Raw genomic sequence first — 13,235 nt, 5'->3', positions numbered from 1 at the left:
AAATAATATGTCACAATAGTTAAAGAAAATTCCTTATGTTATGCAATTGCATTATCAATTTTTATAGTGCTAAACCCAAATATTCTTCTCAGATATCAAGGGTTTAAAACTAACATTCCTAGTTAAGGGGGGGAGGGGACAAATTATCAAAGGCTTAGTCATTAAACTTTCCTTGTGATCTCTCTCTCTGTAAATTTTTATTTAAAATATGGTGCTTATCATCCATATATATATACATATATATGTATATGTATGTATAGTTTTTAGTATTTTTCAATTGGAGGAAATAATGTAGCTTTTAAGATAAAAGCAAAAGCATCCATGTAAGTAATGCTGGTGTATGATAATGTTGAAATTATTACTGAGTCATACTAATATTTCACTTTCAACTATTTTCCAGTAGCCATCTTACAGTAAAAGAACATTACATTTTATTAATTTCAAATATTATTACTATAATTTGTAATAAAGTAGCAATGAATAAATAGCAGATATCTGCCTGATCTGGGTCTGCTTCAGTCTAATTGACCACCACTATGAGGTAAACTAGGAATCATTTTCTCAAAACTAATGTTTTACTACAGCAAAAATATGGAACAAATCCTAATCATAGTACCTATATTAATACCCATGGTACTTTATGAAAACATACCTGGTATTATAAATTAAATCTAACTTTAATAATTCTAATAGACAGCTAAAGTAAGTAGCCTAGCGAAGGGGGTAGAAAACTCCATGGAAGCAAAAATTTATCTCCCTTGAATACAAAATTCCATTCTCATATAAATTTGTTTTCACTAAATAAAATTTATTCCTCATTCAAGAGTAAAATTACTATCTATATTTAAGGTAAGACATTCTTTCTGTATTTAATAAATAAAATATAAACATAATTATCAAGTTATATTGTAATTTGATACGGTTTATGGACACACATTTTTCAAATGTCAAAAGCACCAGGATCATTAGGGATTGTACTTTAACCTGATTTGTATAATATGCCATGTTATGAATGTGCGCATGGTTATTAAGGAAATGATGGTTACTGTCGGAAATATCTAGCTTTGCATTTTGAATGTTTATTATGCACATGCTTTCTACTATTCACCAAAGTATTTTATTAGGAGGAATGGAAACATGATAAATCACTAATTTAGAGGGACTCCATAGATAAGCTTTTAAAACACTTAAAGGTGTTTAAAACACTGACTTTCTGTGCTTAAAAAAAGGCTTCAAAGAAGGGAAAGATGATTAGAAAGAATAAGGAAAGTGAGATAACTATGAAAAAGCTAACTTAGGGGAAAGTAAAAAGACGCGGAACATAAACCAAAACGGGAGAATGACACCTAATTAATTGTGGATTTGATCCTCTTGCATAAGGAAAGCTACATTTCAATATTGTATGTAGAGAAATGGTGAATCATGTTTTCCTTCATCTGCAGTAATTCCACTGTACCTCAAATAATGGAAGACAAAAGTTTTAGGTACAATGTGCCAAATGCAAGGCAGCCCTGAAAAGTTGCATTTTTGTATTGATATATGTGGGGTTTTTTTTAATTTTATTTTTAGGTATACCTGTGTTGATACCCATACATAACTAATCAAGAGATAGATACTTATAAACATGTTTTTCTAGACATTCATGGGGCTTTTTTAAGTGCAATGCCTTAGTTTTTATATCAGTCACACAGCTTTAGAAGCTGCTGGTCTTTTTAATGGAAAAAAACAAAGTGATGTAAGGCATTAGTGACTTGTGGTGAATTACATTCAATACATAATGATAATTTCTACTAAGAGCAGCTTGAGAAAACTAACAATACTGGCCCCTCTGCGTAATTCTGCAGCAACAGGGTCTGTGAATCTCTGAAGCTCTGCTGCCCTCTACTGGCGTAATGAGATAAGTGCCTGCCTCAAAACTCAGGTTTCTTTTTATCAGTTTAGTTTCCTCCACAAACAAGACACTGGCACCTTAAAAATCCAATTTTCTTTGGTTTCGCTCACATGCAAATGGATAATAACTTGGGTTATTGTGAGATTAATTTTAAACATCATACAGTTTAATATCATACAGAAAGAAAACCTCATTCAGCATCTCCTGTCTTAGTTCAAGCAAGACTGGGGCCAGTTGCAGTAGTGGCTGAAAAAACCAAGTAACTAAATATAGCAGTGACCACTTGTACAGATAACAGCATTCTGACAGTCAAATTGGCTACAAGGCCTTAGATTTTGATTGTGTGTGCGTGTGTGTGGTGTGTGTGTGTTTGTGTGTGTGTGTGTGTGTGTGTGTGTGTGTGTGTGTGTGTGATATTCTGGTTCATGTTTTTAAAAATAGCAATTTCACTTTCCTTTTTCTTTCTGTCATTTACTATTTTAAGGTGCATGGATCCTTGATTGCCTCCTCTATATAATCCTATTACTTCTTAGCAATCTAGTTACTCTATTTTCCCCCAGTCACAGCCTGCCTAGGAAAACCGGTGCGTCACTGGGGTAGTGAGTTTGAGATTCATAATTCAAGACAAAAATAAAAGTGAACTATATAAATCAGATTTTTTTAAGTCCCGACTGTATCCTGGCATGTGATGGGGGTGGTGGGTTATAAGATTTATCAACATCACAGTGCATCAAACTTATTAATAAACCAGCTTTGTGTATAACAAGTAAAAGAAAGGTTCAAAAAATTGGGAGCACAAAAGGCACGGCATAGCTGTGGTTTCAGGTCCAAGCTTGGTGTCCTCTATATATAATGTATTATATTTTTCAAAAACTCTTTATTAGGAAAGCTATACCAGACGCATAATCACTATACAATGATTAAACATTACCTTTACAATTTATAATCACTGAAATTACAGAATAAATATATGCACATTTCTTTTGAATCTTTGTGTGAGAGAAAACATTAAAAGTGCTTCCTACAAAGCTGTTAGTGATATATACCCAGTTGCTTTTTTATTTTTTTAATATTATATATATATTTATATATATATAAGAAAGTGCAGATGGTCTCCAAAAACTCTTGGCATCAGGATGAAGTGTCACAAAGAGGATGCTTATCCCTAGGTATGTGCCTCTGGCTGTTAAACCAGGCCTCCACTTCATTAGGATCCAACCTAGAATATGACCTTTCCCAGGGTGGTAGGCGAGAGCTGTACACTAGGGGTGAAGGGAAGGTGAAGCTATGAAGAGGAGAGGAATGGATCAAACCCGAAATAATTAGATAGTGTTAAAAGGGAATGGGGTGTGTATATTTGTGTGTGTTTTGTGTGTTTTGTGTGTGTGTGTGTGTGTGTGTGTGTGTGCGCGCGCGTGTGTATGCATGTGCAGGTTTATACGTCTGCATGTGTGTGTACCTGTACCAGAAGGAAGAGGCTGCAGGTTTAGGGACCTAATGGTGTGCAGCGATCGGTGATTTGCATGTGGGTATGTGTGTGACAGAAAAAAGAGTGGGTGAGAACATTCAAGCAAGACCCGCCCCCTCCCTCCCCGTCTTGCAGTTTCCAGGCATGCAGCAAACTGCATTGTTAATACATGTACAGAATCTGTGCCATGATGGGAAGAGGAAAGAAAGCCACAAATGTCAATTTGTTTTCCCCCCTCCCTGTCAAACGAAACTACAACTAAAAAAAATTACTGAAAATAAAAAGACGTTGAATTTTACTTAATTAGGATCAATACAACGATCCCCAATATACCTTATACATGGCACAGTCAAAGTCTCAAGTTTCAGTATAAAAAAATAATGATAACATTTGCTGGCAAAAGTCTGCGAAGGCACTTCATTGATTAATGATCTGAGTATGGCCCTTCCTCCAAATCACATCTGAGAGGGGAGAGCATACATCTGTATTTTCTAGTTATCATGCGGTTTCAGTCCTGTTCAGGGCAGGGAAGTTTGTGAGAATGGAGTTATTGGGACAAGTGTAAAGGGAGCAAGGGGTATTTCTTTTATTTTCCTTTTCTTTTGAAAAAAAAAAGCACTAATTTATTTTTCTTTTTTCGTTAGAACCTGTATGTTGTCTTCTCCAGGACTTCGAGGTAATCCGGCTTGGTTTGAAGTTTGGCCCTTAACTCGAGGTAATCACTTTTTTGGGTTTGGTGGTCTGTGAAGCCCTTTCCAGCTGAGAAGAGAAGGGTTTCTTTGAGCCTGGCATCCTGCTGTAAGTCTGGATATTGCATGCCAGGAGGGTGGACGTGCAGTTCCTTTAATTTGGGCACTGTGCCATAGAGACAATCCACGAATCCCACTGTGCAGGGGGCTGGCTGTGGCCTCTCTCGGTCTAGGAGCATACTTCCACCGCCACAGCCTCCCCCAGGAGGAAACAGCACCACCCCACCATTCTTCTCATGGTGGCGGAACCCAGCCAAGTCTCCCCCAGTTCCCGCAACTACCCCAGAAACCCCACCAACTGCTGGGTGGTGAGGGTGAGGGTGATGATGATTCACCGTCACTATGGTGTTGAGCTGGGAGCTGGACACTGCCAGGGCCCACTCCTTTTCTTTTTCCAGCAAGGTCCGGTAGTTGCTGTGGTTCTCCTTGGGTGTCTCTGCAAACTGCTCACTTCCTAGGAGAACCTCACCTACTCCTGGTGGCTGTGTCCCAGGACCCCCTCGTTCTGCACTCCCTGACTCCTGGACTGATGAAACAGCCACCTCCTCCTCCTCACGAGGCTTATAGATGGGGTTGTTGCACATTTGGGTCACTGGGTGGGGGATGTACTCATATACGTGGCCCACAGGAGGGGCCTTCTCTGGGGACGAAATAGTCGCTCGGCCCCCACATCCACTTCCACCTCCACCACCCCCACCATCCTCAAACAGCCGGTGGCATTGCATCTGGATGCCGGTAAGGTCCACCCCTTCTTGTCGCTTGCTCCTAAAGGGCAGCTTCTTCCGGCGCCGTCGGAGCACGTAGGCAAAGAGGCCTGCAGCAACAAAGACTGCTGAAAAGAAAAGAACCAGCAGGCTGAGAATCAACACAGAAAGTGGCACAGGGCCCCCGGGGGGAGAGAACTCATAAGGTGATGCACTCGTTGGCCCCCCAGCAAGGTGAGACTCTCCAGGCTGGGCTGGGGATGCTCCAGCTGGTGGGATGTGCAGCATCTCTGGGCAGAGAACTTCCAGCTCAATGGTGCGCACATCGCGGTGGGTGAGGTTCTCAGGGCTCCTGCAAAGCACATCACCCACCACGCTGACTGAGCTGATGGTTTCAATCCACTGTTTGAAGGGGACCAGGTCACAGGTACAGTCCCAAGGATTCTCATTGAGGTCTATCTGGACAATGGCATTCAAGTGTTCTAGGACGCCAGCCACAGGAAGATAGAGGAAGTAGTTCTTTCTCAGGTTGAGCCGGGCCAGGGATGTGCCTGCAAAGGCATCTGTCGGGAGGGTCCTCAGCAAGTTATTGTTGAGGAATAGCAGCTTCAAGTTGGGCATGAGGCTGAAGGCTGCAGGCTGGATTTCTCGGATGACATTGAACTCAAAGTACAAGTAGTGCAAACTCTGTAGTCCTCGGAACATGCCTGGTGTCAGCTTCTCAATATCGTTGCCATTGAGAAAGAGGCTCTTTAGGTTGGGCAGGTTGATGAAGGCCCCATCCTGGACATAAGAAATACGATTGTTCCCCAGATGCAAGAGATCCAAGGAGGAGAAATTCCAAAAATCAGAACGGTATATTTTCTGAATCAGATTGCTACTCAGGTAAAGTTTCTTGGCATTCAATGGCCTTGGAAGAAGTTCAGAAATGTTATTAAATCCTCGCTCTTTGCAGTTGACAGTCAAGCCAAGGTCGTTGATGTGCAAATTACAGGTACACCCAGTAGGACATATAATGGGAATGGGTGGTCTGGTCTGGTAAGGAGCAATGGGAGGTTGGTTTGGACCAGGGTATAAAGCTTGGGATGTAGAGGGTGGCCTTGGTGTTCGGGGCTGTTTGGTGGGCTTGGGCTGTTTATTTGAGGACTTGTATTCAACAGAAGAAGCAGTGAAATGGACAGAGGACAACATTGAGGAAGGCTTAGTTGGCCATGCATTCTCCTTGCTTGATGACAAGTGGGGAATCCCCAAACTAGCCTCCACCTCAGAGTCAGACAACAAGGGGCAGAGTTCTGTCTTCCTGATTTCTCGCAGATCCTTTCCATGGAAATGGAAGGGGGTCTCACAGGTGATGTCTCCCACCAGGGCGGTGTAAGGAATGCGTTCCAGCCAACTCTTTAGCTGCACAATCTCACATGTACAGTTCCAGGGATTTTCTTCCAGCTGGAGCTCCATCAGGCTTCTGCCAATGTGGTCTAGCATTCCTCGGTAAAAAAGAACCTTTAACCTATTTCCACGTAGGTCCAGATGGGTTAAGGAGACAGCCTTAAATAAATTGTTTGGAAGCATGGGGATGAGATTATCATTTAAAATCAGAACTCTCAATTTACTTAGGTTCCGAAATGCCCCACTCTCAATACGTTTAATGACATTGTAATCTGCCTGCAGATATTCCAGACTTTCCAAGCCAAGGAAGGTGTCATTTCTGAAGATGTCTAGTTTGTTCTCATGTAGATATAACCTCTTTAAGATCTTAAGACCATTGAAAGCTCCTGATTGAATGTCCTGCAATGCATTGTTCCCAAGGTTAATGGACACAGCGTTATTCAAATGAAGAAAACTGTTGGTGTACAATTTCCTCATTGAATTCCTTTGCAGATACAGTTTAAAAGGTCTTGACCAGAACTCAGTAATCTGACTAATATTTGTAAATCCTTTACTGTCACAATGTATATGAAAGAGGCTTTCTTTAACTTCACAGTAGCATGGATCAAAACAGGGCTCATCTATTTCCTCTGAGTCCTCTATCAGGGGAATCGGGGTAGTCCATCCTAGAGCAATTGTGCTTAGAAGAATTATCCACAACATCCTCCCTCTGTGAAGCATCTCAGCTATGGAAGATTTCATCGTTCGTAGTTGATTACAAAACTGCAACAGAAATAAAGATGCAGATTTTAGCCTTTACTCACTCGTATGCACTATTCTAATTGACTCCTACATTTGGAGCTTTTTAAGAGTAATACAAAACTTTGGTAATTGTCGAACTGGCACTCGAAATGATCTATCAACCTGCTTAATATGTCCTGTATTTAAACTTGGGTGACTCTGAAATATTGTGCCATGCAATGCATTTTTCCTGAACCAAGCCATACTTGGTAAAGAGCATATCATACAAACAACAGCAGCCTTCATTGCCTCCTATAGCAATCAAGGGACTGGTATACAGGGATGTCTTTTAGATATAGGCAGATTCAGTAATAATGGCAGTAATTTGGCCATTACACCTGTTTGCCTGTTAAAATTCGCCTTGATTTCAGAGGTGCCCATTATAGAACTGATTGGGATTTTGACAGGAAATAAGTATTCTTTAAACTATAGGCTTCTACTCATAAAAAGCCATGGCATACGACAAATTTATTAGATTAGAGTGTGATGAAGTATGAGCTCATTGCCCAGTATCAGATGTTGAGATGTATACGATGTTGGGTATCTCTGGAAAACTTAAGATTTCTCTTCAGAGATGATCACAGTGTACTTAATTATAGTGTATGCTCAGTATCACATTATCCCCCCACCCTATTTTGCCCAAGCACAGATTTTTAACATCTCCTTTAATTAAATAATTTTTACACAAGTGTATCATTTGGCTATTTAAACCCTTTAGGAGTGATTAGCCTTTCTGAAGAAAGGCCCGTGCAGTCATCAGAGTTAGAGATAATGACAGCTAAAGGATGCTGAGCCTGGGAGTGTCTGTATTAAAACACTTGCAGAGCTTAGTTTGGAATGTGTATCTGTGCCTTCAATATCAGCTGAGGAGTCCTGTGAAAAGCTGGACGGGCAGGTGGCTGGTTAGAAGACAGTTGGGTAAAGGCAAGAAAGGGTGGAAACCTCAATTCTTACCTGCTGATAATTGATCTATCACATGAAATACATTTCAAAGAAAGACATCATTCTTTTCCAATCAGAAGAAACAAATACTGTGTACTATTCTAATAATACAGAGCCTTCCTCCATGGCTCTCTTTCCTTGCCTTATATCATCAATATATGGAAATGCGTACCTAAATAAATTATATTAATGCAGTTTTATTAGATTGCCCTTTCTGAGTCACTGAAATATCAAATTGGAATAATTATTTTTAATCAAAAATAAACCCGAATTTTTAGCATATATTTTCTCTCCACACATAAGATACATACATTAAGGAAATATTTTGCCAACCCTTCGAAAACACAATGATATAATTTACAGGGAGAGTGAAAAGAATAAATCTTCACATTCAACTTGCATATAATGTACACAGCTGTAAGGAAAGGAAGACCCATGAGAAAGCAAAGAGAAATCTGCCTCAGGCATGCAATACTCAATTTTTAGAAACAATTAAATGAAGAAAAAGAGAGAGAGAGAGACAGAAAGCAGATGAGGCTACATTGCAGTATCAGTTAGTCTTCCCTGTCTCCCTTATAAAATATTAAAATCTACTTAAGTTATTTCTTCACCAATTTAAAATGTTTTTCTTGTTTCTGAGGTCCCTGAGATTTAGGTAGGAAAGGCTCCAGATGTCTTTGACTTACCTATTTTGCAGGAGGTTTTTTTTTTAAGTATTTAACATTGGAAGGAAAAAAAAAAGCTTGAGTTTAAGGATTCTCTCTCTCTCCCTCCCTTCCTTTTGCTGAAGCTGAAGCAAAGGGGGATAGAGGGGGTGGGTGGGGGAGACGAAGAGAAAAAATACAAGCAGCAAGCTTGAGACGTGCTGGGAATGCAATGGGCCTTTCAATGGGCTTCTTTAGAATGCAGAACTGCCGCTTGGTACACTCAATAGAGGAGGGAGGAGAAGGGGCTGCTGCAGGCTTCCAGCTTCGCTGCTGCCGCCGCCGCCGCCGCCGCCGCTGCCGCCGTGGCTGCTCTCGTTGGGTACCGGCAGCACATCATTGGGCACTGGGAGGAAGGGCGGGAGGGAGGCAGGCAGGAAGGCAGGCTCAATCTCAGTGCAGAATCTCGGACTTCTCTTGTGCTGGCTTTTTTTTTTTTTTTTTTTTTTTTTTTTAAATATGTGCTGCAACCCTGGATCCGGCTTTCCACGTCACGAAAATGAGCTCCAAGAAGGGGAACGCGCTTAGCTTGGGTCGGGAGCGTGCACTACGAAGCCCTGACTATAGAGTGTGTGTGTGTGTGTGTGTGTGTGTGTGTGCGTGCGCGCGCGCGCGCGTGTGTGTGTGTGTGTGTGTGTTTAAGGGGCAAGAAAAGAAGTGAAGGGATCGACTTAACAAATTGTCAAAATAAGAAACACGGAAGCAGAAGCCAACCTAAAGGAAACATTCCTTTGGTGGGGAAGGTGGAGGGAGAGGGGTGTAGGCATTTTTTCCCTTTAAAAAAAAAATACTGTTTTTAACTCTCAAGGAAATCATCTGACTGGTTTGCTCTTCTGGTTTCCAAAGCTCGTCTCTCTGGTGTAGACTGGTTGAAAAGTAAGATTATCCTTTGGAATTATCCTTTTCATAGCACAGACATTCCCCTTTCAAAGGCGGGGATAAAGGGAAATTCAGGTCCCCAGAGAAGAGCTGGATCTAGCTGATTCTGCTTAGGTGTCCCGAATAAGAGCTCAGGCAGCCTGAGGGACTTGGACTGAGTGTCTCCTGCATTTTGCTTCGATCTCTTTGCACCAGGAATCCTTTTGTTGTGCTGCAGCTCAAAGCCTTCGATTTCCCCTGGATTCAACAGCCATGTGTTTGCTTCCACCTTTTTAAAAACAGAGACAAGCCAACGCAGACCACTTGGTAACAATGGCACATTTCACTTTCTTCCACTGGGAAAGACCTCGCGGGGATAGGGGGCAGCATTTCAGGATATATATATATATATATATATATATATATATATATATATATATATATATTTCTGCCCCCCCTCGGCCCTCCTCATTCCTCACTCCCTCACTCCTCCCTGCCTCCCCCCCCACATGCTGTTTTTGGTCCAAATGTTTCTCCATGATATTTTGGGGAAGAGGAAGGTAGGGAGTCGTGAGGGTGGGGGTGATTGAGCGAAGACGTTGCAGTGAAGAGGGGCCACCAGATCACATGAACCTTCTAAGAAGGCTCAACTGAGGGTTCTACAGTCCTACCTGCTGGGAGGAAATTCAGCTTAGTGGGGAAACTGGAGAGAGGGAAGTGTGCAGCAAGCGTGTCTAGTTAGCGGGAACTGTAATGGCATCGATTGCCCTGTGTCCCCCCCCCCCCCAGCTCCTGGGGAAGGGAGGGACTTTCTGGCCGCTAAAGAATTGGATTGAACCTCAACTGCCCAAGGACTCAAAGTTAGCGGGTAGAGATGGCTTTCTCTTAAAGAGCTTTTTACAAAACCAAACTTTAAGGAAAAACCACACAACTCATGTTATCAGTTCTCCCCATTTTAAATATATGTCAGTCACTTAATGCAAGAAAACATTCCTTAAGAGTCAGTCATTAGGAGATTCCCATGATATTTTGCATTTAAAATGACCGCACAAGTGTCCACCGCTCCAGAGTAGCTAAGATTGGAAACCACGATCACAGACTTAGTAAGCAGGCAGGCAAGATTCTCTAACACTATATGTACATGCTTAATATTCCAGACCCACCCTATTTCTCATGTCCCCGCCGAACAGACCATCACCGACAGCCTGAGCTCAGAACCAGAGCGATCCCATCTCCTTCACCAGCTGCCAACCTACCCCCTCCTCCGCCGCACACACCACCTTTGGTACCCAACGTGCAGAGGCGGTGACTGTTTCACGGATCATATCGGAACCCATGATGCGATGAAATCGATGGGTAACAACAGGGAGGCTTCCCTGAGCCTCTCGATGATGGTAAATGACCATCTCTGCAATCGTCCTCCGTGCTCTCCTTAACTACATCCCCTCAAGTTCTTGGTCTGGTCCATGTCCTAAAGGCTATTTCACCCCTTCCCTTTCCTTTATCTCCGTATAGCGTGTCTGAGTGATAGGAAGAGCCCCAAAAGTTAGAGGATGAAGGGCCCTGAAGCCCGTTGTCGCCCGCTTCCTGCTGGGAGCGCCGGGCATCATTTGTCCACGGGGAGGACAAGAAGCCCTTTCTCCCCACTGTGTCCCCTTCCTCTCTCCCCCTCCCCTTTGCCCGATCTCCGAGCCCACTAATCTCTCCATATCTAAGATTAAATATTCCAATATGGAAGCAAAACGATCTCTCCTAGAACAAATAATTAAAATGCTGCATCATTCATTTTCTGAAGAGGTCTGAGCCTTCTACAGATCCTTTTCTAATCTGCTGTCTCCAGGCAAAACGCACAATGGGTATGTTTAGAAATGGAAAATGATTAAAACCCCAACCCGTTTTCCTTCTTTTACCGCACGAGCGAGCGACCCACTGGGGGAGGGGCCCTTCGCTCCGCCACTTGGCCTATTTGTTGGAGTTACTTACAATTTCCTCCCCCAGGAAAGGGTCTGGGGGTATGTGAGTCTCCAGCACCTTCCCTTCTATCTTTGTCCTTACAACTAAATGATCCAGTTCAAAAATGCAACAAACCCCTAGCACCTGTGAACGAACAGCAGCCACCGAGGCCAAACTCTGTTCTACAATGCACATCCTGCAAGCGAGAAATCCTGGTCTCAATTAGGCAAAGTAGGAAAGGATGGCGGCGAATACCTATCCGCGCCGAGCGCTCTAGATCTCCGAGATGAGCTCCGAGGGGCTTCCCAGCGGGAGGTGCAAACTCTCTGGGCGGCTGAATTGTATCCATTATGCCGTAGGCTTGCAGTTCCTCTCCCTCCGTCCACCAACTTTCAGAAAGGCCACCAAATCACGCTTGTAATCCTTTTAAATGTTTCCACCTTTGAGACTCGAAGGGAAATGGTCGCTGCATACCAATGGGAGAGCCGGGCGCTCACCTAGCGCGACGAGACCAGTGACAGGGAGCTCACAATCACAGTTCTGTGTACCCTCGATGGGAGGCAGGCAGCGCGAGTGTCCTAGGACTGGGTTCTCTCACTTAAAATCTCGGTACTCTCGGTTCAGCGTCGAGCTTCGTGGTCCCCGAGAGTCCTGGCTAGGTCTCTGGGTTTTATTTATTTATTTTTCTTTCTTTCTCTTTCTGGCTTCCTGAAAGGTTGTCACTCAGTGCAATCCCTGCCCAAGGCCTCCTTGAATCTGGGGAGATGGGACTAGCCCTTGCCTTCTCCCGGTGTCTTTGCTCTTGACCCTTTGGGTAGGTGGGAGTGGGGGTGGGTGGTGTGTAGATGAGAGAAGGGGTTGGGGAGGGGAGGGAAGGAGGCAGGAAGGGGGCGACTAGATCCCAGATCCCAGCATTGGCCAGACGGCGAAGCGGGGGGGGGGGGGGGGGGGGGGCGGGGGTAGAGAGAAAAAGAGGATACAAATACAACGGTATGGCTGTACACACCAAATTCGACTTCGACTGGGGCGGGGGGAAATCTCCGGCAAAGCACGAAGGTGAAGCGATCCAGCGGGCAGAGAGTGAGCCCCCCTGACAGCTCACCATTCAAGCACCCTCACATCTCGAGCGGGAGAGGGTGGGAGGCGGGGAAGGGGACCGCGGAACGTTTCAGGCCAAGGAGACGCTCGCGGCAGCGGCATCTTTTAAGATTGACCTGCTTTAAAAGTGCCACTTTAATGGCTTAGGAAATAACTAAAATCGGATCACACGTTACTCACCAACGTCTGCACCTAAACTGGGAGCTCCAGGTCGGGTTTTAGGAGGCAATATAGGAAACGCCAAGCTGGAACCCGAATGCAAATCCATCAGCTGCTGCCCCCAAATCGCGCACAGAGGGAGAGGCGCTCGGGAGCCCCCAGATCAGCCCATCGCGGGAGCCTCCGCCAGCTTGTCCCCCCTCCCCCCCCCCCCGCACCCCCGGCCCCTCCTCCGCGCCAACTGTGTAAATCAGCCGCCGCAGTCCTCTCGCCGCGCATCGCAGGCAAATCCCTGCTTAGGAAGCAAGGAAGCAAGTGATCTCTCTTCTCTCTCTCTCTCTCCTCTCTCTCTGTCTCATGCTCTCTCTCATTCTCTCTCTCCTCTCATCCCCCCCTCCCCCTTTATCGGTCACAATCTGGCAGCTCTACAAAGAGAAACCTTGTAAAATTGAGTGGCAGGAAGTCAGCATTCTGTGTCTGTGGATTGATTTTAACTTTTATTTGCAAATGAGGGGTGGCTGTTTGGAAAATTACAGCCCAGGC

The 13,235-nt window shown here is 44.0% G+C and overlaps 1 protein-coding gene and 1 long non-coding RNA gene across 4 annotated transcripts in view; one reads left to right on the top strand and one right to left on the bottom strand.

Annotated features, from left to right (window-relative positions):
* Positions 1-6,996, top strand: part of LOC128315249 (uncharacterized) — a 44,335-nt gene extending 37,339 nt beyond the window's left edge. The window contains exon 4 of the long non-coding RNA XR_008297844.1: positions 4,004-6,996. This is a non-coding gene — a long non-coding RNA (uncharacterized LOC128315249). The remainder of the gene's footprint in view (positions 1-4,003) is intronic.
* Positions 1,636-12,887, bottom strand: SLITRK3 (SLIT and NTRK like family member 3). 3 transcript variants are annotated; one of them, XM_027061491.2, is made up of 3 exons: positions 11,691-12,309; positions 8,607-9,771; positions 1,636-6,960 (listed from the first exon to the last, which is right to left on the bottom strand). In XM_027061491.2, exon 3 carries the CDS (start codon positions 6,937-6,939, stop codon positions 4,000-4,002), a length of 2,940 nt encoding a protein of 979 aa, XP_026917292.1. In that variant the 5' UTR covers positions 6,940-6,960; positions 8,607-9,771; positions 11,691-12,309; the 3' UTR covers positions 1,636-3,999. The 3 variants fall into 3 exon arrangements, with proteins under 3 accessions (XP_026917292.1, XP_026917291.1, XP_014941231.1); XM_027061490.2 differs by lacking the exons at positions 8,607-9,771; positions 11,691-12,309 and adding an exon at positions 12,714-12,887; XM_015085745.3 differs by lacking the exon at positions 8,607-9,771.
* Positions 12,888-13,235: the final 348 nt, after the last annotated feature.

Source organism: Acinonyx jubatus, chromosome C2, assembly GCF_027475565.1.
Source record: "Acinonyx jubatus isolate Ajub_Pintada_27869175 chromosome C2, VMU_Ajub_asm_v1.0, whole genome shotgun sequence".
NCBI lineage: Eukaryota > Metazoa > Chordata > Mammalia > Carnivora > Felidae > Acinonyx > Acinonyx jubatus.
This window is presented reverse-complemented; position numbering and strand designations above follow the sequence as displayed.